The following is a 27,622-nucleotide window of genomic DNA, read 5'->3' on the forward strand; positions in this document are numbered from 1 at the left end:
TATGCTTTTCTGTACTGTTCATATTCTTCACAGGAAATCTTTTTACGTCCACCTTTATGCCTTGTCTGTAGCATTTACAACATTTTCAAATAAAAGTTTTTGGCTTCAGGATTAATTATGATGACGATTTTGTTGTTTTCTCGGGATATTAAAGGGAAAACTAGCAAATCACTGTAAAATTGTTCAAAAGTGTATGCTCAAGATATAGGAACACTTTCATAATATGATGTAATGGCAAATCTATTCTGCAAGATCAATGCCTTTACGTACGTCCCAATACACGTCATTTGAACCCAGGACTGGGCAGGGCTTAGAGGGCAACTTTACAATCTGCCCACCAAACCAAGTCTCTGCAACATGGATATATCTCTTAACAATGGCTGTAAATATTCCTCGATTGCGCTTCACCGAGTGCGGAAAACGGAGCGTCTTCATTAACTCACATGACCTGATTATGATTTGAGCATAATGCTTTGACCTCCTACGAAACTAGGAATCTTTTGTGCCAACATAATGGTCTCCCGAGGGGAAATGATTTAGTGTCGCATAATAAAAGAGAATGCGAAATTCTGGGACGGCATTTTAAAATTGAAGATGAAATAGCCATTCCATTGAAAAGTATCAACCGGAGTTGAAGTTTTGCGACGTTTTTAATCATTTAAGAAAACGAAACCGTGTAACGAATGAATGGCTTTTGTTCTATTATATTTTAGTGTTTTTCGTTAAAAAATCACGCGAGAAAAAGTGAATTTCTCTCTTTTGAACTGTCCCAATTAGTATTTTAAAAGATTCCCTTGTGGAATAATTCACGTTGTTCTGTCGGGAGTTTTCAGCGGCGTAGGCTTTCTGGGACTTTCTTTAAGACGCGGACGGATTGTTTACATCTAAAGATTTTCCTTCAAATTTCTTCGTTAGTAACATACACGGTTTTGTATCACACATATTTTACTTTGCAAAGACACATGGCCGATTTATTAAGACTTGGGATTCTCTGATCTATAAATATAGCTAACTCTAATTAACTCACTGAATCTACTGCTTTACCCTCGCAAAATTTATAAAACAAAAATACTACAAGCCCCCTAGGGGTATGGTATCCGCTAATTTTACGAAACTCCACAGCATCGTAAAATTAGCGGATGTCTACACCCTGTAAGGAATCTACCTACCAAATTTCAAGTTTCTGAAATTTCCTGATTATTCAGTGAGTGGTTTTTATGTAATATATAAATTGCTAAACATTGTAAATATAGCGTAACGAGTGGACCTAATTGAACGCAAATATAACGGCTCTATCTTTTTAACAATATGACGTTAATATTTTGTTTCAAATTATAATATAATAATACTTCTAGTTAGTAACATTATAGCACCCCCCGAAGCGAAGCGGCGTGCTCTATAATCGTAAAATAAAAATCCCGATTCATTCAGCTTTAATTATTGTTTTTACAATCTACTTTAATGTTTACTAATAGACTATGTTCAAAGTTTATTTATGTTCCAAAGAATTTGTTTACTTAGTCGAGATAAAACGACTATAAAAGAAATACAGTAATTGGACAGAAGTCGACATCCCACAACAGCGCACGGCCATGCTCAGCCGCAACATATATTGACATAACAGCGCGTGGGACGTCGGTGTGGGTGCCCGTAATATATTCTTGTATATATCGAAGATAATTACACGCGCTAAGCGTCCGTGCGCCACTGTGGGCTGGCGGCTTAATTCAAACGCGTGCCATATGACGAAAACTGATTACGTAATGTAATTTAAAAGTAAGTTTGTAAATAATGAAATGGTAATATCGATCATACATTTTTGTGAGTAGGTATTTTTGATAACTTCCGGTACAATAAAATATATCAGATTATAAATGACGCCATCCGATCGTGCCAAGGAAATGTTGAAGTTACGCCATCCGAATAGCATACGAGTGACGATCGATGCCAGGAAAACGAAATAGAAAAATGTAATAGTTGAAAAGATGACGTTTTTATTCTAAGTAGTATCATTGGAATGCCAAACCTCGGTCTGGAATGGCAGCATTTTTAAGGTAAATTTCAAGGCTGGATTGCCTTGCATGGACTGTATTAATGTCGGCAATCTTATCTAGTCGAGTAGACATCGATCAAGCTCGGCTAAGCGGTCAGTGTAAAGTGGGGTACATGAGGCCGTGCCAATGCGGGGCGCATTGCGACACCCTGCAGGCGAAGGGTTACGTCGATAAGAGATAAGGAAATATTAAAATATAGCACAATATTGCGTTATCATAACGCGCTACGTGCTAACCTATTTTAAGGATGGATAATTTTAACCATTCGACGATAAAATCGCTCCGTCGAAAGTACTTTTTAATAATATTCATAACTATATATATATATATATATATTGTTACCATTTAAAATGAATGTCATGAATAGTATTATAATAAAGATAAATATATTATATAAAATAAAATGTATAGCAAATACATTTTCTCAGTGCTACACCCAAAAACAGTTTTGCTAATCGAGTTTGAACACGCAATCTTTGATTAAGATTCACGTGCTCTGACCACTCTGCATAGCGAGTATAATAATCTTTAATTATTATTGTTCGCCTTCATTGTATATGTATGAAATTGTATGGCAGCCGTTGCAGAATAATTTTCCTGTTACATTTGTATGGTGCTGAACGCGTCACGTAGAATATTGTTTGTTGTTTAGTGTAATTGAAAAGGAGGGATGGAGAAAATGTATTAATAAAATCTTAGAATAATATTCGCGATAAATCATTCCTTGATAAATGAATATATCATATAAAATACGGGTCGCACGGGTGCCATGCGGATACTAAATATAGTACAGATTTTTTCTTGATTCTGTATATTGTCCATATTATATACAAAAACTTTCCTTTTGAATTACTGTATCTATTAAACAAAAAGGCATAAAAATCCGTTGCGTAATTTGAAAGATCTAAGCATACATAGGGACATAGACTTTGTTTTATACAATGTTTTGATATGTAGGAAGCTGATCAGACTGCCACAAATTGCCTCGTAGGAAACATTTTTTAATTTACCAATTGCCATGTGCATACTCCATATAACATTTATATAATGTTAATTAAGTGTAATTAAATATTAGTAGGGATGCTTTGCTTCTACGTATATTACGAAATAGATTAAAAAAATATAGATTGAAAATATCCTAAAAATCAGTCACGCTGTGGACGTAAATACATTTTAGCTCAGCACGATCATCGGTCACTCAGACAAGTGGTAATTAATACGCGGATCACTGCATCGACTGTAATGAATACAGCATTTGGGTAATGTTACGGGCGCAGGTCGGGTCCAGGAGGCCGTGCCAAAGCGGGCGCTGCACTGCGTCAGCCTGCGGGTTGAATCGATACAACGAGTCGCAAGCGCAATTTAATTTAATTAACATACTTCAGTGAATTGGTGGAAAAAATAGTTTAAAACAGTTTCTTGCCGGTTACGGACAACATACCGTACCGGTAGTCGTTTGGAATTTAAATTAAGTTTTAATAATGTTTTTAATGATTTTACTTGTATGGGGAATATTTTGATTTTGAATGTTTATATTATGACTTTTTTTGCGTCAATCATTGTACAGTCGAGGTAAGAAAAGTTTCGTCACCTTAAGATCTATTTTCGTGTGGACAGTATGAGCGATAATCTGCTTTACGAATCGAGAATGACATATTGCGTTGTAATAATTTGATGTTTAGATACAAAAGGTACTAAGAGTTAAAGACTTGATAAAGAAATTAATTTGAAAACTGAAGAAGGTTTTCTTACTCTGATTGTACGTTTGATTTAAGAATGTCACCAATAGACTCGGAATTGTCCGTAGATAGTTATTATTTTTTTATTCGAATGCATTCGATCCCCTATTTTAAATTTAATGGCCAGCCGAGCCGCGCTCGTAACAGCTAGTTTTATACATTTGTGATAAGATTGCGTTTGCGATTTATTATTATCAATATTTCGTACGAGTTATAAATAGCGTCAACAATTTTATATAATCTAATCTCTATAACCAATCGTCGTCCGTTTCGAATTAATTTATACGAACGTAATTTAAATGGACGTTTACATTTTATAGTTAGATTAAGTTTGTACAGGTCTTATCAGTAGAATATATTTCGTGAATAAATAAAAGTAACAAGCGTCACGCTACAAATTAAATTATTTATAAAAAATAACTTTACAATAGTAACTTTAAGTCTACCTCCGTATTGGAATTGGAAAGCGAGAAGATAATTAAATAAAATCTAATTAATAATTAAGTTAGGCTATTGTTTTGGATAGTCCTGCGATGGAACCCAAGTTTAATCCAAGCAGTTCAATCCAAAAAAGTATTATTTTATTTTATCGAGTAATAAAATTTAATTACTAATTGCCTTTTAGTAAGATTTTTATATGTATTAAGTGGTAATTGAACAAATTTAACAGTTTCGATGGTTTGTAGTGGACCTCTAACACTCACCCCTCGTGAGTATAAAAGTAAAGTAATGTAACAGCCTGTACATTTCCCACTGCTGAGATAAGGCCTCCTCTTCCATTAAGGAGAGGGTTTGGAACATATTCCACCACGCTGTTCCAATGCGGGCTGGTGGAATGCACATGTGGCAGAATTTCGATAAAATTAAAATCATGCAGGTTTCCTCACGATGTTTTCCTTCACCGCCGAGCACAAGATGAATTATAAACACAAATTAAGCACTTATATATAGTGGTGCTTGCCTTGCCATTGCCTATACTTTGAACCCGCAATCATCGGTTAAGATGCACGCGTTCTCACCATTGGGCCATCTCAGCTCCTCGTGAGTATACACTATACATGTCATTAAACAAACACACGGCCACTATTCGAATATGTCATATAGTATGACGTGACAGCTGCGCTTCGTCTATTAGCGAGTTCCGTGATCGTCGGTTACCCGATAACCCGGGGCGCGGGGTGGCGAGTGACCGCGTCGTGGGCGATATGACGCGATATTTTTAAAAATATAACATATACATATTGAAAATCCTATGTCAGCTGTATTGAAAATCTTTATTGTAGATATACTTTACAATAAAAAACTAAAATAACTGTCAAATAGACAGTGTTGCTAAGTATAGTTGTTTAATTAAAAAGTCCCACTGCTGAGCTTGAAGCCTACGCCCCTTTTTGAAAAGGATTTCCTCACAATGTTTCCTATCAAATCTGAGCACAAGATGAATTGTAGAAACTTATTACGTACATAAAATTTAATGTTTTCATTGGTTTTGAAATCCCTCTCCCCCAAAACATGGTTGTGCAGAATTTGGTGACATTACCCTAGGAGGGTACCATCAGCAACGCCCCTGCAAGACCCCTGGTGTTGCAGATGTCCATGGGCGGTGGTAGTCACTTTCCATCAGGTGAGCCTCCTGCTCGTTTGCCACCTATGCCAAAAAAAAACATCACATTCTTCGGTTAAGATCCGCGTTTTTCTAGCCACTGGATCACCTCTTAGCTTTCTGCGTGCTGCAAACAATAACAATTACATAATAATATATTCCTTTATAGCGAGTTCTATAGTTCCCTGTTTAAGTTCTCACGGAAGGAAAATCATAATGTCAGCGGAATTCTTTCAGCTTAAGAAATTGCGCCGCTTGTAAGCGCATTGTCGAAAATTCGGGCGACATTTTATTTTCATGTAGATGACTTGAGCTCCTCCGTTTAATGTTATTGCTGAATTTTTTACAGCGGCAACCCCACGGATGTGTACTTTGTGTGGATATTCTGGTATTTGTATTACTGTAATCTAAGTGTGACGTTAGTGAATATTTTAGACGTTTAAATTTAAAATAAAATAATTTCCGTATGACGTTTATTCCACGTACCTATTTTAGGATCAGTTAACGTTATTCAAACAAATATATATATTTTGGTTAAGTATATATTCGATAATGGAAAATGACTACTCGTAAATATATATCATTACTTAAAATCACTTTTCAATTTTAATTGTTTTTAATATTTCTAATTTAAATAAAAGTTCGCGCTAAATTCCAACGCCCCAATTTTGGACTTTTGTTTATCTCAGAGGAACCGGTGTCATTGTAATTAAACTTCCACGCTTCTGAAGAAATTCAGAAATGTATTTACCGAACAGTCAACTTGACGCACGAAGCCCGGTTTATAATTTCCCTTTCAAGCCTTCGCTGACGAATACTAACTTACTTTTATTCGGAACGTCTACGAAATTATTTCGTTGAATTTGAAGTAAAAATTCTCAAGTTTATAACGTAGGTTCAGAGTACACTGATATCCTTTCGTGTAGTCATTAATAATGCGTCCCACTACCCCGATATATTTTATGTCTAGACCGAAAATTCTTCGCTAAGATTAATTAGACCATTAGTCCGGACCGTCGAGGAGCTAAGTATTTGATCCTAGAATTAATTACTAGATCTTAGACAAGACCGGTAATGTCTCCATTTTTATCCGACTCGACGAAACTAGGAAAAGCAATTATGTTGCTGGAATATTCGAGTATAACTTTATAGTGTAAATTGATGGGACAAAATAGACTAGTGACACGACGTGAGTCTGAACAGGATTGTAGGCGTTCAAAATTCCTGCAGTACTAAATTTTGATGGTATATTAATCAAGAGAGAATCTAAATGTGTCAATTAAAATATGTCACACGTGTATCGACCGATATACCTTTGAAAAAAGTGGTGGGGTAAGCTCCAATCCGGTGCGCTACTAAAGTTCAATATGTAACGCTTTATCGAAAATATTGTTTACACTATTAACTTTCATATTAGTACTGAAAAATCTCAATACAAATTCATTGTACGTTTCATGTATGTAACAATAAATACAGGTTGGAAGAAAAAAAATGGCGCACTAGATCACGTTAAACACGAGGCCAATGACCGCTTAATGTTTCTGCTTTTCATCGATTTGGTGGGAATTTGCCAAATAAAAATAATTCGCGTCTCATTGAGCTGAAAAATCATCGCTGTCGGTCGGCTGAGCGACGTAGGTGTAATTTTCAATTAATCTGTTCGCTTTCCCTCGTGCCAGCGGGCACGGATTATTATGCAAATATAGGATGTTTAGAAGGATTATTTTGTTATTTAGCGATATATGGCTGTAGCAGAACGATCGAATGGCGTGAAAAAAAAGAATTTCGACATCATAACATCTAGTTTTTGATAAAATGTATTACTTACAGAGGAAAATTTACAACCTTTGTTAAAAATAAATTATTATGATATAATCACGCATTTGTAATCGTCAAAGATATCGCGTTAATAACACATAAAAATGTATAATGCCATATTGATAACCTCCTTCTGTCCACCCGTGTAATCTATAATCCTAACCTAACTGAAATCGATAATAGTGACCCAGAAAATACAGAAGAAGAAGTCTTATAACAATGTAGTTTTTACGTAGTCTAGTCGTGCAGACTTCGACTTTGTACTTCTATTTAAGTCGATGTCTTAATCATAAGTAACTATCGTAGGCCTAGTCGTAACTAATAGAGTGAGGATAATTTATATATTTTTCTTCTTCATAATGCAATTAAAACATACAAGAGTCATACAATTTCCGTTGACCGTGACTAATACGAAGTATGGATTCATTTAGGGCTACCATCTTTTAGTATCACTACCCCGGACAAGGGCCATCAGTTCAGGACTCTTACCACTAATTTCGCAGAAACTATCATAGACTTTCGAATTAATAAAATACTTTTAAGTCTCAATTATTTTAAAAACTGTAAATTGAATCAACACAATTATTGTCCTGTAAGTAAAGGTCGGCTTGCGATCCTAGTGACGTGATGTAATTGTTATTGTGCTTAGTTATTTTGTTCATAAATAATTTATGACATTAATGATTTATTCCCTTTGTGATTATAGTTAAGATTAATATCATTGACATATTGTATTATTTTATAATCGTCTTTAAACATGTAGAGCTTATTCTGCAAGAATAAACTCGAAACTCATCGTTGAAAACGATCGTGAAATCTCAGGATATTATATGAGGAGATTGACATAACATTTAAAGACCACGCATCAATCATATCACCGTGTGTCTTTAACATTTCACAGGTGATTTTCGAAGTGAATTCGTTGGTGGAAAATGAAAAATTAAAAAAGATTTGTATTGATCGGTCATCTTCTCGTCTGCGTGTCGGCGATTGTTTTTTCATGTCGGCCCTTCTAAATTTTAATGTTATCTATTTAATTAACTTTAGCCGTCAAAGTCTGAAAATGTTAGACGGTCATAATAGAGTCACTGCTTATATGCTAAACATAGGCTGTGACGAACGAACACACAGAAGAAACATCCGAAACTAACTCAAATCAATAATCCGTAAAGTTCAAATACAGAATTCCATTAAATAATAATTCATCATATCATTCGAACCAGTTTAGGAATTTGTGTTTTTATATTCATTAATATTGATAATGTCTACCGATATCGATCTTGTCAATAAAATATTTCACGATACAGACCGACACGTTGATAAAACTACAACTTATTCAAGAATCGCTAGTAATTAGCTAACGCAAATTAATCGGCGATAATTTATTTAATCTGGAAATCAGGTCAGCCTAACGGCGCGTATGTATATGTTTATGTATATCGTGTATAGTGAAATTGTATGGACGAGGTCAGACGGTATAACAAAAGATTCTTCATAGACACGAGATATATTGTCTCATGTTATTCCGTGACAAAAGTGAGGACCCTTCAGTGGAAGGTACGTCTCGCTCTTGACTTTGACGACCCATTTAAGAAGTGACCTCGATTGATGCATTAGGAGAAGCTGAGGTACATCTGCTAAACATCTTTACCTCATCGCACAGAGTACACAAATAGCGAACATAAATAAATATTGGACAACATCACATACATTACTCTGATCCTAATGTAAGTAGCTAAAGCACTTGTGTTATAGAAAATCAGAAGTAACCACGACCCAACAAACACCCAGACCCAAGACAGTAAAGAAAACCAATAAAATTTTTCTACATCGACTCAAACGGGGTTCGAACCCAGGACCTCGGAGGTGGGGTAACCGTGAAAACCGGTGTACACACTACTTGACCACAGATGTCGTCATGTACAGAAAAAAGATTCGTTACTATATATCACAAATAATATATGAAAATGCTCTATTAATATAACATGCTCTTTTAAACACTTTGAAATCGTAATCCTACGATTAACAAATATATGCCACCAACGCATCAGTTCGGAATGTCGACTACCGAGAAAAACCGGCAACTTACCCAGTAGTATTTTTTATTCTGTCAGAACAGAAATTTATATTATATACGATTTAAAAATAGAATACATTTACGAATATAAAGTGTATAAGAATTTATTTTAATGAGAGATATCCTTCAGCGAACCTTTGAAGTACTGAGGGTTGATTTCAATGTAAGGGTAGTTGAATGTATGCTATAGAAATGTTTGATCGTCCACTTGACCCTGATGACCAATCCAATACAGCATTCAGCTTCGAACGTCCTTTTTTGTTTCAAAGACCGACGATAACGTTTCACAATGAATAAGAAAGTCCTCAACCACAGATTGGATAAATAAAAAGCAAAGACATATTTTATTCAAATCGCAAAGCAATCTCAAATTGTCATTTGACATGATATTTTTAATTTAAAGCTGCCATCGGTATGGAATATCCTCCTACTGAATAAATCGGCATGGAATTCAGTACCTACTCTTTGTCATAAATGTATATTGTATCTTCTATGAAAATTACTGAAGCTTATTTGATCATCTATATAAATTTACAAATATTTTACGGATTATTATAAACTTTATTTGATAGTATTATGTTACTAGATTGTACGTACTTTCGTTCTGAGTTTCAAGAAAAAGGGATTTCGTAATTTGAAGTCGAGACCTCGTAGCAAGAGCTTTGAAAGGTATAGCTCGCTCTTGACATCAACAAGATGTTTTAGTGAACGACCTTCATGAATCGTTGATAATATTACATACTAACGCATTAGTGCGTTATGCTAAAGCCTGCAGTGTATTACAAAGCGTTACACGTGTTTGCATTACAAGATTATGGAAAGCATATGGAATATTGTTTGCTGAAGTCGAACGCAAATTACTAAGAAACCAGACTAAAGAAATTTCGAGAATACACATACTTAACTATAATCCGCTCAAACATTTTAATGTTGTGGTCCTTTAACGCAAAATAATTCAATATTTGCATGACTAGGCAAATTGTTTCTTGTATTTTTTTTGATGATTGTTTCATATTTGCGCTACACATTGTTTTCAACGGTCTAGGAATTGATATTTAATCGCAAGCGAATTGGAATTTCTCGGAAGGAATTTATGCTTTCAGAATGAATAATATTTAGCCAAAGTTCATGACCTCAAGTTAAATCGGTACGTCAATCGGACTCAATTAGGGTATACATATTTACATTGTTTACGGATCATTGTAATACCGTAATTTGGTGCCCAAAACCATTATTGTTCGACCTCTGAGTCCAGTAGTTGTAAATCGACCTTAATTATTATCGAAAACATAAATAACTTATGTCTTGAATAATTTGTACTCTGCACTGACGTTTTATTGATAGCACTAAAGCTATAACAACTAATACTAATAAACGATTGCTTGAACAACGGAGAATTAAAAGGTGCCAAAATTTATTGTATTTCTTATTTGTATAGACTGAAGCTCAATGCTGGACTATGCCATAATTTAAAAAGTTACCGTTAATTACCGGCACAGTGACTATCGTTTAAAAGAATTCTCCATTGACCTTTCCATGCATCGATTATTTAATCGCTCGTGTAATGTGGACTAACTGCACACGTCCGATGCACGGTTATACAACTCCAATAACGACAACGGGTAAATTGCTTCACTGCAAACATATTACCGAGAATATTTGACGCGACAAACATTTTCGTTATTATTCATGTTTACTCGAAAATGTACTTGTCTTGTTTCGTATAGTTCTTTTTAGTAATTATTTTTGCGGTCGCGTCGTTCCGAAACTTCGTGTTTAAAGTAAATTAACATTTCACTAAATAAAATTAACTCATTAAAACCTGATCACTTAGCTTTACTTTCGTCCTTGACATATAAAATAGTTAATTTACATTAGTTGTAACTTGGGAACCAAAGAGGTGGTGATGTTTTCCAAGGTCATTCAATTTTTAAACGGCTTTAGGAACGCAAAATATTTGAAGATTCATGTTATTGGTGATATCTAGTGCAGTATTTTTATGAAATTGCAATGACTTGTCGGAAGTTCGCCACGTCAAATGGCAGGTGTAGGATACGCTCCGTTTGAAATGAGGCCAAATGAGATGCGGCCGTGGGATGCGATTCAATTGTGCCGCGGACGTAGGTGCCTTTGTGTCCTTGTCTATCCACTGCTCCATATTTACTCGTTATTGGGTCAACAACATCTATTTGACTTTGTTCCCCAACGGAATTGATCAATGAACTCCATTTTATACAAACTATTTGTGTTTTATTTTTTACCTCAGTATGTCTTTCATGTGGACTGTTTGAAATATTTTTTCAATGGGTAGTTTTTTTAAATAATGCGCAGTGCTTTTGACTGATGTTTAAAGCACTTTTTAAAAAAGTCGTCTGTAAAAGGCAACGTCCCAAAAAGCTAGCATGCTCTAATTTGCAGAACAAAGAATGAATATTTATTCTCATCCATATTGGCGTTGCGTAAACAGCGGAGAATTGAAATCAGAACTTGTTTGTATTCAAATGTACGCCACTACTACGCCAGCTATCCCACATTCAGACGCTCAATAGTAAATATTGCCAGAAAAATAAACAATAGGGAAAATACAGAAGAGATTTTTTTAATTAAAGCTAGACATACCGTCTCGACGCTAACCGGATGTTTTATACGAATAAGAGATGTAGTAGCTTTATAAAACGCGTCCGTGTCTCCTTGAAACCCCTCCTGTATCATTTGTCTCTGCTCTTATAAATCATAATTAACGTCTTCTATTGCAACGCTGGAAATATCCTTTAAGTAATATAATTCTTAACAAAACAACTTTGTTTTGTTGGGTGGATTTTTTTTATAATTTTTAGAATAACTGGCAACTTATACTTTAGTTTTGAATAAGTTATATGAATAAATTATTTAACGATGTGTTTAATTTTCTTAAACTAAAGATTAGATAAGTAATTATTATACAGAAAATAGACGGCTTAAAGACGTAATTATGAAATGTTTATTTAATCTGATTCGGTTCAAGTAAATAGAGTTAACGTCTTCAGTAAACCTACTCTCTTGTAGAAATTGTATTTCCATTATCTAGTCCAATATTAAATGTCATATAGCAAATGTTTGGTTTATTTAATAACGAATAATCAGAAAGATGAAAATGTTTTAAACGTTATAAAATGTTATCTCTTCGTGTAACATTTAATGATAAGCGAATAAGAGATAAGATTGGAAATTATATTTTATATTAAGTAATTTTTTTCTTTGATGCTCAGAATGTCCCCAAAGCTCTATTGACAATTGCTCGAGTTATCTTTTTTATTTTAACAGTCTGTTTCTAGGTCGTTGTCAAAGAATTTTCTTGGGTCGTATTTGGATTCTACGTTGTCTTGATCCATTATTTTAAAAGTTTCCTGTAAAGGGATTGTATTTAAGATGATATTTTGTTGTTCATGTGTCATCTTTTGATTTATTTGTCATATTTCTCACCGTTGCTCTGGTAGCTGTTGATGTTTCTACATTTCCCGTTGTAAATATTTGTTTAGATCATTCACGTGTTTACCGTCGGTATATTCTGTTTCAATATGTTATGCATGATGATAATTTATGGTAATATTATTCGCTGTAACGTCGTAGCCTTCAATTATAATCACAAAACAAGCTAAGTGTTCATTATCAGTTTTTGTCATAACATAAATTGTTGTATTAGAGGTCTTGTATACGTGTTTAAAGCTTAGAAATAGTTTTTTTTATTATTATTGATAAAATGGCATTTTAAACGTAATAGCTCTAGGATCATAGTTATGTGTTTTTATTTTATCAGTACATTCTTGTAATTGTTCAATTAAATGTATTCTCGTAACACTTGCCAGTAATATTTAAAGTAACCGACAAAAATGACACGTCTCAGACAATTCAAACGAATCGTTCAGCCTCTACACTAACCGTACAATCGAGCTCAAACTCGCCATATAACTCATGAATGCACTTGCGACTGACATCAGCACAGGAGTGGTTTACAAACACACATAAACGTGCACTTCACACTGACTCACTGTCCCGAGGTTGTTTACGACATTGTGGCCAAGTATGAATCGTTCTGTAATATTCGCTCCTGCTCTTTCCACTGTAATAACATTCGGGTTTTATGAATAATCAGACATTTTTTCGTCATAAAAGCTTCCTAATATCAGATACTCTAATCTGCGTTCTGATACTTGCCACTTCGTAATCTCAATGAATCATCCAAAAATGAATTGAACTTTACATATCACTCAAGTATCAGGACGTAGTGTTTCTAATATAAATGGCACAGTGTAAATAATGTATGCTTTTTATCAGCCGTGGAGCCGACGTACCACTTCAAGGTGCTGGTGCCTTCGATAGTGGCCGGCGCTATCATCGGCAAAGGTGGCGAGACCATCGCGCAACTTCAGAAGGAGACTGGGGCGCGAGTCAAGATGTCCAAATCTCATGACTTTTATCCTGGTAAGTGCTCCCGTATACTTGTCAACTAGCCTTACAGATAGCGTCTTTCATACAAGATATCATCGTGAGGTTTCTTTAATGAAAATTTGTAGATGTAAGATAGATCTCAAATACGAAAAACCGTGATTTAAATTAAATTTAAAGCGTCAGTTTCAGCGTTTAGCTCACACGAGCTCAACAAATTAAGTGCCTCTCGAGTTTCACACAATTTTTTACCATTAAATTCGCTTTAGTAAAAAAATAGTTTTATTTTAGCTGCTGTTTTAATTCGCTAGTACATATCTCATTAAAAATGAATGCTCCCGTATTTCTCATCAGCGTTGGCTTGAATTTAAAATCTTTTGGGTGAGCTACGTATTGCGTTTTATAATTTCAGTTTTTCTGGATTTTTTATTTACTGAAATAAAAAGAGTCTTTTGTTATTTAACTTGAATGTAGCATTCATATTTTATATCAAGATTACCATTTAGCCCCGCGCTTTTGATACGAGCTCACAATATTGTTTTTTAAAGACATTCAGTCATTACAATAGAATAGGAAAATAGGAATGTCTCAAAAAAAGCTTATTGGAAACGAGAAATAATCTTCGCGTAGATATGTATGTGTAGGCTTATAAGATTCGCCATGAGTCGGAATACCTCGGAAAGCAAACAGTGACCCAGATGCGTCAGGACTGAGACGAGCCGAAAGACGCTTTGTTCGGTGCCTACTTAGCTTCTTTGTGACAAAGACCTGACTAGCTAATGCGGGGATTTAGGGGAATATTAAGTATAAGAAGGCAGGTCTCGACAACAACGTTCAACGCGAATACCCGATGTGAATAAATTCGATCGTATAGTATAACTTAACTGTATTAATTATAAGTTTTTGAATACAAACAAATGCTAATAATTGCTGCTGTTAAATAAAACATTCGTTTTTTTTAACCTATCGAGGTGTGTCAAGGTTTTAAAAGATTAGTGATTTCAACAATCGCTTCGTTCGTTATTTGTTTGAATATTTTTATTTGTATAAAATTACGCAAACCGAAGAATGTATTCGGTGAGTGATATCATCCATACTTGACTAGGTAAGCATAATACAAGGAATTTGTATTAGCAGTTAGACTAATATGCGGCTTAAACTTACCTCAGAATAATGCTACAAGTCTTTAAAGGTACCTCTAGTAAAAAATCTAATCTAATCAAAGACTAATAATCTTTTTTTGTATGAACAGAGAATGATATAACATTAATTCCAAATGGCAAAGTTCATAGGTCCAGTAGCATTCGGCGAAGAGTTACAAAGAGGAATGACTGCTGAATATGCATGTAAACATGTTGTTACGTAATTAATATGCGAAATTACGAAGTAATCACTCGTTAAATAGAAGCGATGAAACATTTCATTATTTAAATTAACCCGCCAGCGCCATATCCTGTTTGAATTAAAAAGGAAATTCCTGAAAATAGCATTAAATAGCAAAGTATAGTTAATATAAATCATAGTAAATAATCATAGTAAGTATCATATTTCGTATTGTTCTTGAAAATAATTTGCTAGATATAGTCTACTCGATAAATTACTTATTTTTACATTGGTAATTACAGGAGCATAATATTATGTTGAAGTTTCTTAAACTACTGTTTGATATTCATATAATCTCTGAACATGATGTTTATTCCCTAGGGTTTGATGTATTGAAGACCATTTGAATTTTGATATACATATTTTAAAACTAAGGCCAAGAATTTAAGTGTCTCAGAACTTGGAAAACATGTTACTGACTGTTACTTCGATGGAACTTAAAATAGTTATAATTAAATTTCCCTGTTCGCTTATTCGGCTCAGAAGATTAGGTTGCTTAACGGAAGTGTTTTAAAAGTAAGTTTAAAATAAGTACTCGCAACACGCCGTGTTGCGTAGGTATAATGTATTAAGAATCTTAGTACAGAATTTTGTAGTATCCTTGGTGATGTAATTCTTAGTGTTAACGCTTTGTATAACTTCACCGTTTCTTTAGAAGAAACCGGTTATAGGTTTTTAATGATACAACTCCTTAATACATTTTATGAAATGATTGTATTTTGATGGCTGAGGTGGTACATCTATACAATATTATTCGTATTAGCTTGATCGAGTTTAAAAAAATATTCCATATTCGATTTTGTTTCCGTCGAATGATATTTTTGTGAGAAAATTGTTTAACAATCCGATACTGATCTTGTGATTAATTATTAATTAAAAAGTTTCAACTTTTTAATAGCTTTAAACTCTAGCGGTTTCAGATCTTTTTAATAACTTGCGAAGTTTCGAAGATGTTTCTAAAGTAATAAATTTGTTTCGACATTTTTATCAATTTGTTAGATTTTTAATAATTAATTTAGTCAATTTTCCAAATACGCTTCCAACACCACTCCCCACAACACCAATTTTGTTAAGATTATTCTAAAGCTCTTAGCGATAAGATTCGCGATGTAGTATGTCCATTAAATTTTGATATTATGTATATATTAGTTGCGCTGTAGTGTGCATTAATATAACGATTTTTTCTTGCAAATTAAAACAATAAAAGGTGAAGTAATACAATCACGAACTATACAAGAGTGCTCGACAAAACTCACGACTAGAACGACACGTCATTTACGTGTTATTTCAACACGAGATCATGATTTATAGATAGTGACTTTGACATGACATATGTTTAATTTTGACGATTATTTTAGCGACCGTCTAATTTATTGCTGTCTCCTTTACTATGCGTTTGTGACACTCTGTGTTTGTTTCGAAATAAATTCCAATTGGTCTAATTCGAATTAATTGCGTGGCTCTTAATTAATTTATCATCTAATTAAATAGAAAGAAATAGGTCACATTTTAGTTCGTGTTATCAACGAGTACGCTACGTAAAATGTAATGTATATTTAAATTATTCAACACAAGCAAATAATTTATATTATCTATATAATATGGTATATCTTAAATCCTGGATAGTATCAATTTGGTATTTTAAAATTCGTTTCTGCCTCCGATATGGGTTCGTCTTGGATTCGATAGATTCCAATAAAGGAAATGAAAGTCTGCAGTGCTCCTTATATTATGTTCTCGTGTACAGCCGTGATTACATCAGTGCCGACTCATGCGATGACAGAACATCCAAGTTCTTTGAATTTGGTTTCTGCGTTATTATCATATTTTTCTTAGCGTGTTTTCATATTGGTTTTACCCTTTATGGAACTATTTTAATAGGTGATACTTCTAGGGTGTTTTAAACACATTTTTTTTGCGGTCGCTTCAGTTTATTTTTTTATTCATATAGTGCCATTGACTTTGTCTAAATATTTTTATATGTATGATCTTAAACTTGTTAACGATAAAATAAGAAACTTTGTTAGTGATTAGAAAGTTGATTATGATACAATGATATCTAGTCGGGAACGTATCACCGAAACTTATCCGTTAATGTAGATAAAGGACACGTTCGATCACCGCCTCTCATCGACATCAAGGCTCTCCACTTGTCTGTGATGTCATCGCGATGAAATTAAAAGTTTTAGAACATCAACGCGAACGACCTTCATCGATAATGCTGTTATAAAACTGTACATTGATCAGATGTAAATGATCTGGAATTTAATATTTACATACCTATCTTCTAACAATTTGTCTACAAGATCCTGTTTAACTGCATCAACAGAAAGGCTATTTATCTAATCACACTAAAAGCTTTACTTGAAAAGTTTTATCTATTAGCTCTGCACTTAACTATTCCTTCAATTCAATTATTTTTTATGAATGATTGAATCAAAAATGTTCTTTGATAGAGAATTTCAGTGCATTATCATTAATCTTGATCTTTCATTAATCATAATTAGCAGTTATCACGTTTAATGCTTCAAAGATCAATCTTATTCGAAACTGAAAGTGAAGCGTAAGTCTGGTATTTATGTTCGAAATGTGTTATAACATCAGATTAATAACGTTATTTATTTGAAAACGTATCTGCTTCGAATAACGTCATCGTCTATGAGTAATGCAAGCGATTTTGACGTTTATACCTGAGCGCAAAGAACCATTACCGGTTCTCGTGTGTTATCGGACGACACATCTGTCGTTAAAGTAGCACGTTTTGGGTCATCGTCGTTTAGCTGTTGCCAAACTTTATGTGTTCATAGTTTTGAAACAAATACCGAAATCATCGTTGACCTTCGTATATGAAAATTAAAGAACGTTGTCTCGAACGAATCCATCGCTTATGTTGACACCAGTTGCCCTTTTATGTCATTCATTCGATATGCTTAAACTTTAAGTTCATGTAATAGGTAAAATGACCGGTGTTTGTTTTCATGAGGTTTTCCATCTATCCATCCATCCATCAGCCCATTTCCGTCCACTGCTGGACATAGGCCTCTCCAATTGCACGCCACTGAGATCGTTCTTGGGCTACTCGCATCTAGGTTTTCCATTTGGGTATTATATTCATACTAAGGATGTAAAGTATATACGATTTTTTTTATGGTATAGATTAGCGGACGAGCGTATGGGCCACCTGATGATAATTGGTCACCATCACCCACAGACAATGACGCTGTAAGAAATATTAACTATTCCTTACATCGTCAATGTGCCACAAACCTTGGGAACTAAGATGTTATGTCCCTTGCTCTTCTAGTTACACTGGCTCACTCACCCTTCAAACCGGAACACAATAATACTGAGTACTGTTATTTGGCGGTAGAATAACTGATGAGTGGGTGGTACCTACCCAGACGGGCTTGCACAAAGCCCTACCACCAAGTGAATATAGACTTAATTATTTCTTCTATTCAGCGGCTAAGCAACAAAATTGCACATCGTACACTCGATTGGACAGAACGATGGCGTTAATGCGTCTATTTTAAGTGAACTCTCAAGTACTACATTAATGTCAGCAAAGTCCACAGGGACGGATGAAAATATATGCATATTTGAATCGCTAAAACGCCCTACACTTGGCTCCCTGCCCTTGACCCAAAAATAACAAAACATTCGTCATGACACGCTAACACACTAGCGTTCTTTTATTCTATCAAGCACTGCTCCAGTCATACGTCGTATGGCTGAGGGCATAGAGACGCTTTTAGCTTTGCTAATGACTGTAAAATATCGCACTTACGTAACATTCGTCGAGAGCGAGACTCTGTCAGCCGACGTCCAAGACAGTGTCGCAAATTACTTTGTTTAAATTGCAATTGCTTGGCTCCAACCGTGATTGTATTTGGAATATTTTAAATTTAAATTTATTTTTGAATACTATGCGTTGATTTTTTTGTTGTCTATTTAATAATAATGATGACAGTATTTGTCGTTTTACTATATGATAATGCTGTACTAGAATATTATGCAGGAACGTTCAATGGCAAACTATATTTAAATCCTGTTTACCTTCGCCGACTAATGCGCTATCAACTAGTGGAACATCAGCTGACACATTATAGTTTTCTTTTAATGGAACTAGACTAGGTAATGTTATTTCTACGTTTTGCTTACCTACAGCTCGCTAAGTGCCACAATAACTCAGCGGTGCGCATAATTGGATAAGGCTGATAATCACCCGTGGCCTTGCGTCTAACAATGCGCTATAACGTGAACTATTCACGCGGCAAGCACTGCCACGTTTTCTCCTTCATTGCACATTACTTCTATACTTCGTCGGGTTAGGATCAGGTGCCTGTGAGCATCTATTTGATCAAACATTTCATCCAATACTAACGTTGCTTAGATTTGCTTACGACACAAGGCTTATGGTCGCAAATGTTTGATCCAACCTTTTCTATTTTTGTCATGCTGCCATCATAAATAACGCACACGTGTTGCGATGCAGTACGTTGTGAATTATTATGGCCAGTATTATATATATTGATTATATTATAAATCTCGATGAATGTAGCAAATATCGAGATAATGTATCGGAAAGATAACTCGATCTGAAAACCAACACCATTGTCTAAATACGCTTAGTTTTGGCCCACTGCTCTTAATTACAGTAACATTGGACTAGCACCAAATGTTAATGACCTGGTTACAAACGAAAATATGCACTAACATTATAACGCATAAACGATAAATTTGCTCAGCACTGATGCAAGGTCAAGGGAGCAGAACCGGTTTGCGTATGTGGCTAGCATTGCGTAATTTGGTCCGGTTCTCGCGACTCGTTTGACATGTGAAGATGTCTTTCCAAGACTAGGCAATGTTTAAACCGACTAGTAAGGAAAACTGTTATATAGGCGTACATTCTTTCCTTATATAGAACAATAAATATTAAATATGTCAGTCGTGCGATACGATATTATTATAAGTAGTTCATGTAATGCTTCATATTCATAAGTTATAGCATTCGCTTGTCGAGCACAAACAACAGTTTAATGAAATGGACTTCGCTTTTTTTCGCTACAAAACACGCAATGCGGATTTTTTTAAAACTAAAAATAACTCTTCGTGGTACTTGTTTTAAAGTTTTCGTATGTAAATGCAACAATTTAATACAAATTAAGCAACAAAAGTTGTATTTATGGCAAAAGGCAACAAAGACGCATCTCGTTGACGGGTCAACCGTAGTCGTCGCGTGGTCGGCGAAAAGGACGAAAACGAAAAAATAGGCAGAGTAACTCGGCCATTGTTTCAAGAATTTCATTCAACCGCGCGACACTCGGTAGAATAATGCGAGCATTCACTCCTGTTCATTTAGACGCATAATGAAACCGGTTCGAGTTAAATGACTTTTTAATAAGAAATCCTGAGCCACCATTCAACAATAATTGTTGGGCCTGATTCTGTTAATATTCCGAGGTATCTTAAAAATATAGCAGCTGTAGGGTTCTTGGTATATAAAACTATAACATTTTAATTAAAGGTTTTTCATAATGTTGATAAATGAAGGGCCGCATTGTAACATTCCTGCGGCAAGCAGCCCAGTAACTCATTCCCCCTTACAAGTTAGCTTCGTGCTACATATTGCCGTGGAGGCCACGCGTGCCAGCAGTCACAACATGCACGAACAACGGGCTCTGAAACGCCCGGCGCCAGCACGCAACCTCGCTCGCTTTTCGTTAAAAAGCCGCAACACTGCTGTATTTTCAAGGAAACTGAATTCACCACAAACAACATAAATTCCGTTAAACTTCTAACGGAAATTATAGCCCTGCCGAACGTCGGTTGCGCTAAACAAACTTCGTAGCAAAATTAAAGTCCCGAGATAAATGCGATTAAAGCGACAAAATATTGTAAAACTTTATTTAATAAATAAAACAATTTGCAAGTTCTTTATCGTACCAATAATATTAAACAATATCTCACATAATTTTGTCATTGTATGCTAACACACGTTTCGGTACTCTGAATGTGCTCCACGTAAACAGGTTTAAATGCAAGTAGATGGTATTAATTCGATTTACAGAAAATAAAATCAATATTGAACAAGATACGAGTAAACCTTATAATTACTCTTAGCATGTAATCAAAATCTGAAACTGACAATATAAAGATTGAATTATGGCAATGGTTTTCAAAAGTGTAGGTACTTTAATTTCTTTAATTGGTCATATCTGGACTGGCAACACTATCTCTTTTGATATAATATTGCTAAGTGGGGAGGGAAATCGGCCATTTGATAATAAATGATCACCACTCACAGACATTGTGAGATATATTGACCAACAATTAATCTCGGGAACTAAGGCGTTATGTTCCTTATGCCTGTAATAATTCCCATCCTAAGTAGTTCTGTGTAGTGATAGAATAAGGAAAGATGTGTTAAAGAGAAAACAATAGTTATATAAAAATAAATTAACAGGTCATTTTTTATTATGATCAGGTACAACAGAGCGGGCCTGCTTGATCACGGGCTCAGTGGACGGCATCATGGTCGTGCTGGACTTCATCATGGAGAAGATAAAGGAAAAGCCGGAGCTCGTGAAGCCATTCCCTGAAGGAGTGGACGCGAAGATGCCACAAGATAGAGACAAACAGGTACAGTCATGTTAATATATACACATAATTTAAACAGGCCTTACCTAGACTAATAGGATAGGTACTGACATGTCCTTCTTAAGGAGGATTTAAGATCATTCAACCATTCTATTCAAATGCACATTTGACGGGATTTATGATCTTTTGAAAGTTCCTTTAACAAGAAAGGTATTATAAATGAAACCCTAATCACGTGAAAAATCAGTAACGCCCCGGTATTTACTCTACCCTGTAAAGTGCGTGCCGCTACTAAACAGTACTTACCTAACATAAAGTTAGTGTTGGAGTAAAAAACGAAATCTGTGCGGTAATCATTGTTGATTCTAAAAGGTCGAAACTTGTTGAATATTTTATTTATTTCATGTACAGTTTATATGACTGACTGACTTTAGATGGTCTCAAAATTGATCTTCGTAAACCAAAAGCGCTTACGCAGTATATGTGTGACGTACAGCGGTACTCAAACTTTCCTCTTAGGTTCCATAAATATAAAAAAATATTTACTTTTTATTATTATAAATATGAAAATAAAAGAGATATAATTTATTTATAACTACAACAATCATGCACAAAACTCGAATGTGCTTTACGTAATACGACTTATGTTAATAATTTTAACGTCTAAAGTGCAAACTGCTTACATCACGACGGCGCTGAAGGTCGAGCTCGTAATAAAATGCACATTAGTTCTTATTAAAATGCATGAAATGTGTTTGATAAAAACCTCGCCTACAACTAACTTCACATTGAAACACTATACGTTATAAACAATGGACATATACTAATTGGGATGTTTTATTGTTTAAAAAAAGCTATTACATACTTAACATACGAAGGTAAAGTAGGGTCTTCACAGATGAATTTATGGCAATTTTTCTTTTCGATTTAAGTATGGTAATATTTTGATAATTACGTGTTTTTTTATATAAATATAAATTTAAAACAACTCATTTTATCCCCATCGATGACCCTTAATAACCTATGTAATCTTATCACAATAAACAAGGCCTCGGGTCTTCTGAAAATGTCAACAGTCTAGCAACTGTTCTACGATTAATTGCATATTTACAAAGACTGTACAGTAAAGTAACCGTTATAAAGAATTAAGATTGTTCTTGTGAGCACTCGTCAAATCATTAAGGATGCAAAAATATATTATTTGGTTTAACTAAGTATAGTTTGTGACTAATTTTTTATCCTGTAAGCCTATAACACATGCTTAGAAGTCAATGGCTATTTACTCTGGATCAGCACTACATTACTGATTATAAAAATATTTATATATGAATACTATACACCAACATACAATACAAATATGTACAAAGCATAACTAATTATATTTACAAAAGAATGCTTATCTCTTCAAGAGATTTGTTACAAGAAGAAGACACAATCATACAAAATCGTTAATATAGAATACAATAAGAAAAGCAAATAATGTATATTATTTCTAGAAAATTATTTTATTAAGGGTACGTGACTCAGTTATTATCTTTTAATTTATCTATTTAACTTTATTGGTATAATAATGTAATCAACCAATCGTGACGTAGTTGTCCTGCCTGTGTATGCGGTATAGAAGCAATCAGGCACTACAGAGCCATCTATTGGCGAGATATAATAAAGTGGACAGTATAAATATTCTCCGCAAGGAAAAACCTAATTACATTATGTGTCAATATTCATCGTAATCGATCAATCAGTATCGAAGTCTATTAATCTCCAACAATATATAATAACATAATATATTAAAGTTTGATTTTATTACGAATATTGACATACGAATTAATAACATGCCTAAATATATACAAATATGAATTCAAAATTATAGTAACACTATTTTTTTATAAAATATACATATATCTTATACTCGTCGACTTTAAAAAAACGTGTGTCATGGCAATTTCGTCCCTGTAAAATATTTTTATCAGCTCAATAAAACGTATATTGAATACACACACACAAACACGTGGCCAGTTATCTCCACACGGCGTTGAAGCAAACGTTAATGGTGGAAAATTATCGAGCACCGTAATTGTCTGTTCTGTTTAGCGTTGTGATGAAATGTTTAGTGTATTTACAAGCTATTGTAACGATTCGTTTACGTTTTAGACTCGTTATACAATACATTAAATGCAATACAAGATTCAAGACTAATCTGTCAATTATGAGAAACGATAAAGATACAATAACACAGATCAATTTATAATATTGGCTTTATATTGTTTATTATAGTGTTAAGTTCAAAGATTTTACTGTATTAAATATAAATTAACGTTTTTCTCATCCCAATGTAATTATTTAATTGCAAGATAAACTGCGGTGGCGTCGTTAATTGGGATGTTATTATAATCATTCATTTTAAACACTGACTCTCGATTTAAAATGTAAAGATACTTATTTGTTTTATTTGTATTTATTCGATATTCGTCGTATAAAATTCAAACATACATATAAATTAATTTGAGTTAAGCTCGATATCTAATGCCCGAGGCATTCCATATATTTCTAAATTCACCTTAACCTAATTGTTACGGTTCTGTTAGGAGTGGTTTACTACATCTAGGGACGTCAGGATCGATTCTACGAATTTCGAATCGGAATGCAATTCGTATGCCAGCTAGCTATGGACTTTGTTAATTAAAACAAACATTCCATATTTATTATATTGAAGTACGCTCCACTACAAATGTACATAACACCAGTAATTATATGAAGCACTTAAGTTTCTGTCCTACATTCTGAAGGCTAGTCACACCTGGTAATACGCACCTAAATAAATATGCCGTGTATATCGTTTATAATTAAATTAGTTATTTAAAACAAATATACTTCTTAGGAAGTTTTTTATGAAGTATATTTTTATGGGTTGTTTCGTAATTGTTTGGACATTTAAAGGAAAAGTTTGAGAACCTTTTTTCTGACTGATGACGATATGTTCCTGCGTGCAGGTGCCTCGCGAGTCCCCTTCGCATTTCTATTGCTAATTAAGCCGAGAATATCTTGTACTTCCTTAATATTATGTTGTACACTTTGTGCTCCACACGTGTGACCTACTTGTACAATTAGATCTATAGAAAGTATTCAACGTGAAACCTGACAAATAAAAACTAATGGCAATATGTATATCCGGTATTATTTATTGAAGAGGGTATAGTACGACACGTCTTAGATGTAGCATCGGTAAACTCAATAAAACCCATCTCTGCCGATTTATACTACCAATAGAAATGCCTCCCCATCTCACCATTCGGCCCTATTCGTCGCAATAGAATCTCGCGTCCCGAGAAACCCGAGAAAGCAAGTGCATGTAAAAAGTTATGACGTTTACACAAACTACAAAATATGATTTTCACACGAAAATCATATTCACATAAGAAATAAATATCGATACTTCGGGATAGTGTACTTAATTCGGATGTGATCGGTTTTACGAGTTTTGCCGATGCCGTACTATAACCGACAAAGAAAATATGAAACATCAGAATCTTAAAGTACAAAGATAACGATACGAAATGCTTCCAAACGCCGCAGCCCCCAGCTCATTCATCACAAACGAGCTGCATAATTCTCTCACGCGTTACTTTCTTTGTTTGTTCTGTCAAAGCTTTCAACGATATTGAAATAAATATACATATATGCTAAAACGATAACGTAACAGCGCCGTCGTCTCTGACCGCCGGCCGTCAGGAGCGACATGCAAATCGGTGCTTAGCGCGTGGGCGCGGCCTTAAACCGGATCATATTTTTACTAGAAAAATATGAGCTATTTCACATGCTATATTTACTTTAACAAACATTTATCCAATCGATATCGAATAGGAATTTATTGTTTGTATCTATACATAGTATAAAACAAAGCCGTTTACCGCTGTTTGTCCCTATGTATGCTAAGAACTTTAAAAATACACAACTAATTTTGATGCGGTTTTTAATGGATAGATAGATTCCAAAGGAAGGTTTATATGTATAATACATGCACAATATAGGAGAGAAACATATTTGTGTTTCAAATTCAAATTATCTAATTTAAATGATAATTCTAAAGTGTCGTAATACTTTATGTAGCCGTTAGTATTGTCTAATGGCTGAAAAACTGTACTGTGAAAAACTGAACGTTGTAAGAATTGCACCCGTGCAAAGCCGGGCGGGTCGCTAGTAACAATATATTTCTAAGTGGAACTGAATACAATCTTCGTGAATCTTTGCAAGGTACACTTGAGAATTATACTCACACTCCAGATTGTACTCATAATTTCAATACAATGAAGTAGCCCTCCTGACGGAATTGGCCACGGAGACTGATCTCAAGGGCCAGACGACTGCGCAGGCGCTAATATCGTAATTCTTGCTTAGAATTTCTTGACTTAAAAACACAAAGACTACCGTTACTGCCCTGGGAATTTTAACCTAAATTACTAAGCAAACGGCAGGTTTTAAATCGACATTAAAAAACAAAAAAGTTCGAAATAATATACTATATGTATATTGTATATGATTATCAACCATTGTTGTTATTGCATTAGTTTCAATATTATACGTTAATTTCAATTTTTATCGATATTAGATATTCCTAATATGTATCAATACGTTCATTCAACAAATAACTTTGTTTACAAATAAACCCGTTACATAAAATTTTATCGCACTAACTGACAAGCGTACGCTTTTGGTATCAATTTAAAATTCAACAGCGATTCATTTATCAGATGTGGTTATGTAAGTGAACAATTATACGATTGTTATAAAACACGTGTTCACAAGTCGCCGTATTTGGTGCCGCGATACATTGATATTGATTCATTGATATTCGCGCAGTGCCCCGCCGTGCAATGTTTATTAAAGTAAGCTGTGACAGACAACGATCTGATGAAATAAACTGTTGCATCTATTCCTACGTTGGTGATGATGTCGTCTTAGATGTCGCAGAGATAACCCAGTGGTTAGAACGCGTGCATCTTAATCGATGATTGCGGGTTCAACCCAGGCAAGCACCGCTGATTTATGTGCTTAATTTGTCTTTATAATTCATCTCGTGCTCAGCGGTGAACGAAAACATCGTGAGGAAACCTTCATGTGACAAATTTTATAGAAATTCTGCCACATGTGCATTGTGGTGCAATATGTTCCAAACCTTCTCCTTAAAGGGAGAGGAGGCCTTTAGCCCAGCAGTGGGAATTTACAGGCTGTTGTTGATGACGTCTTAACCGATTTTGGATCACGATAAAGATTTTCAACGCAAACCAGCCAGCCACAAGTGGGCGAGCAAAACATAAATGCAGTTTCGCTTACTCTCATAATCCGATCGGAAAACAAATATGAAAGGCTGACAGGAATTCTGGTACAAGCAGGCCCGGCCGGCCTTTTAATACGTGATCCCGTGATCGTCACACATTTCAAATATATTTATTCAAGCAGGCATTTACAAATTATTGTGCTATTTTGCGTGATTAAATTTAAGAATTTGGCCCCGCGGCTTCGCTCTTGTTTTTACGATTGTTTGTTAGGCATTACTAATAGGCCTAAATTCTTCTTTGGATTTAAACTCTCATATCTATTAGAATAGTAATATGAAGAATTAAGTTTTACCGAATAGGAGATAACCGGGATTAGAAGTCGAGATGGCCCAGTGGTTAGAACGCCTGCATCTTAACCGATGATTGCGGGTTCAAACATCGTGAGGAAACCTATATGTGACAAATTTCATAGAAATTCTGCCACATGTGTATTCCACCAACCCGCATTGGAACAGCGTGGTCGAATATGTTCCAAACCTTCTCCTCAAAGGGAGAGGAGGCATTTAGCCCAGCAATTTACGGGCTGTTGTTGTTATTGAATAGAACCGACTAGTAACTCAGTAGATTAATCGCAAAGACGTTAG

The 27,622-nt window shown here is 34.7% G+C and overlaps 1 protein-coding gene across 5 annotated transcripts in view; it reads left to right on the forward strand.

Annotated features, from left to right (window-relative positions):
* The window catches only part of LOC124538647 (RNA-binding protein Pasilla), a 52,130-nt gene that overhangs the window by 8,988 nt on the left and 15,520 nt on the right, over window positions 1–27,622 (forward strand). For all 5 annotated transcript variants that reach the window (XM_047115775.1, XM_047115777.1, XM_047115779.1 and 2 more), the window contains 2 exons: window positions 13,606–13,752; window positions 21,587–21,741. In XM_047115775.1, the coding sequence (XP_046971731.1) occupies window positions 13,606–13,752; window positions 21,587–21,741 (302 nt within the window). The remainder of the gene's footprint in view (window positions 1–13,605; window positions 13,753–21,586; window positions 21,742–27,622) is intronic.

This window comes from Vanessa cardui, chromosome 20, assembly GCF_905220365.1.
Source record: "Vanessa cardui chromosome 20, ilVanCard2.1, whole genome shotgun sequence".
In the NCBI taxonomy this organism is placed as follows: domain Eukaryota; kingdom Metazoa; phylum Arthropoda; class Insecta; order Lepidoptera; family Nymphalidae; genus Vanessa; species Vanessa cardui.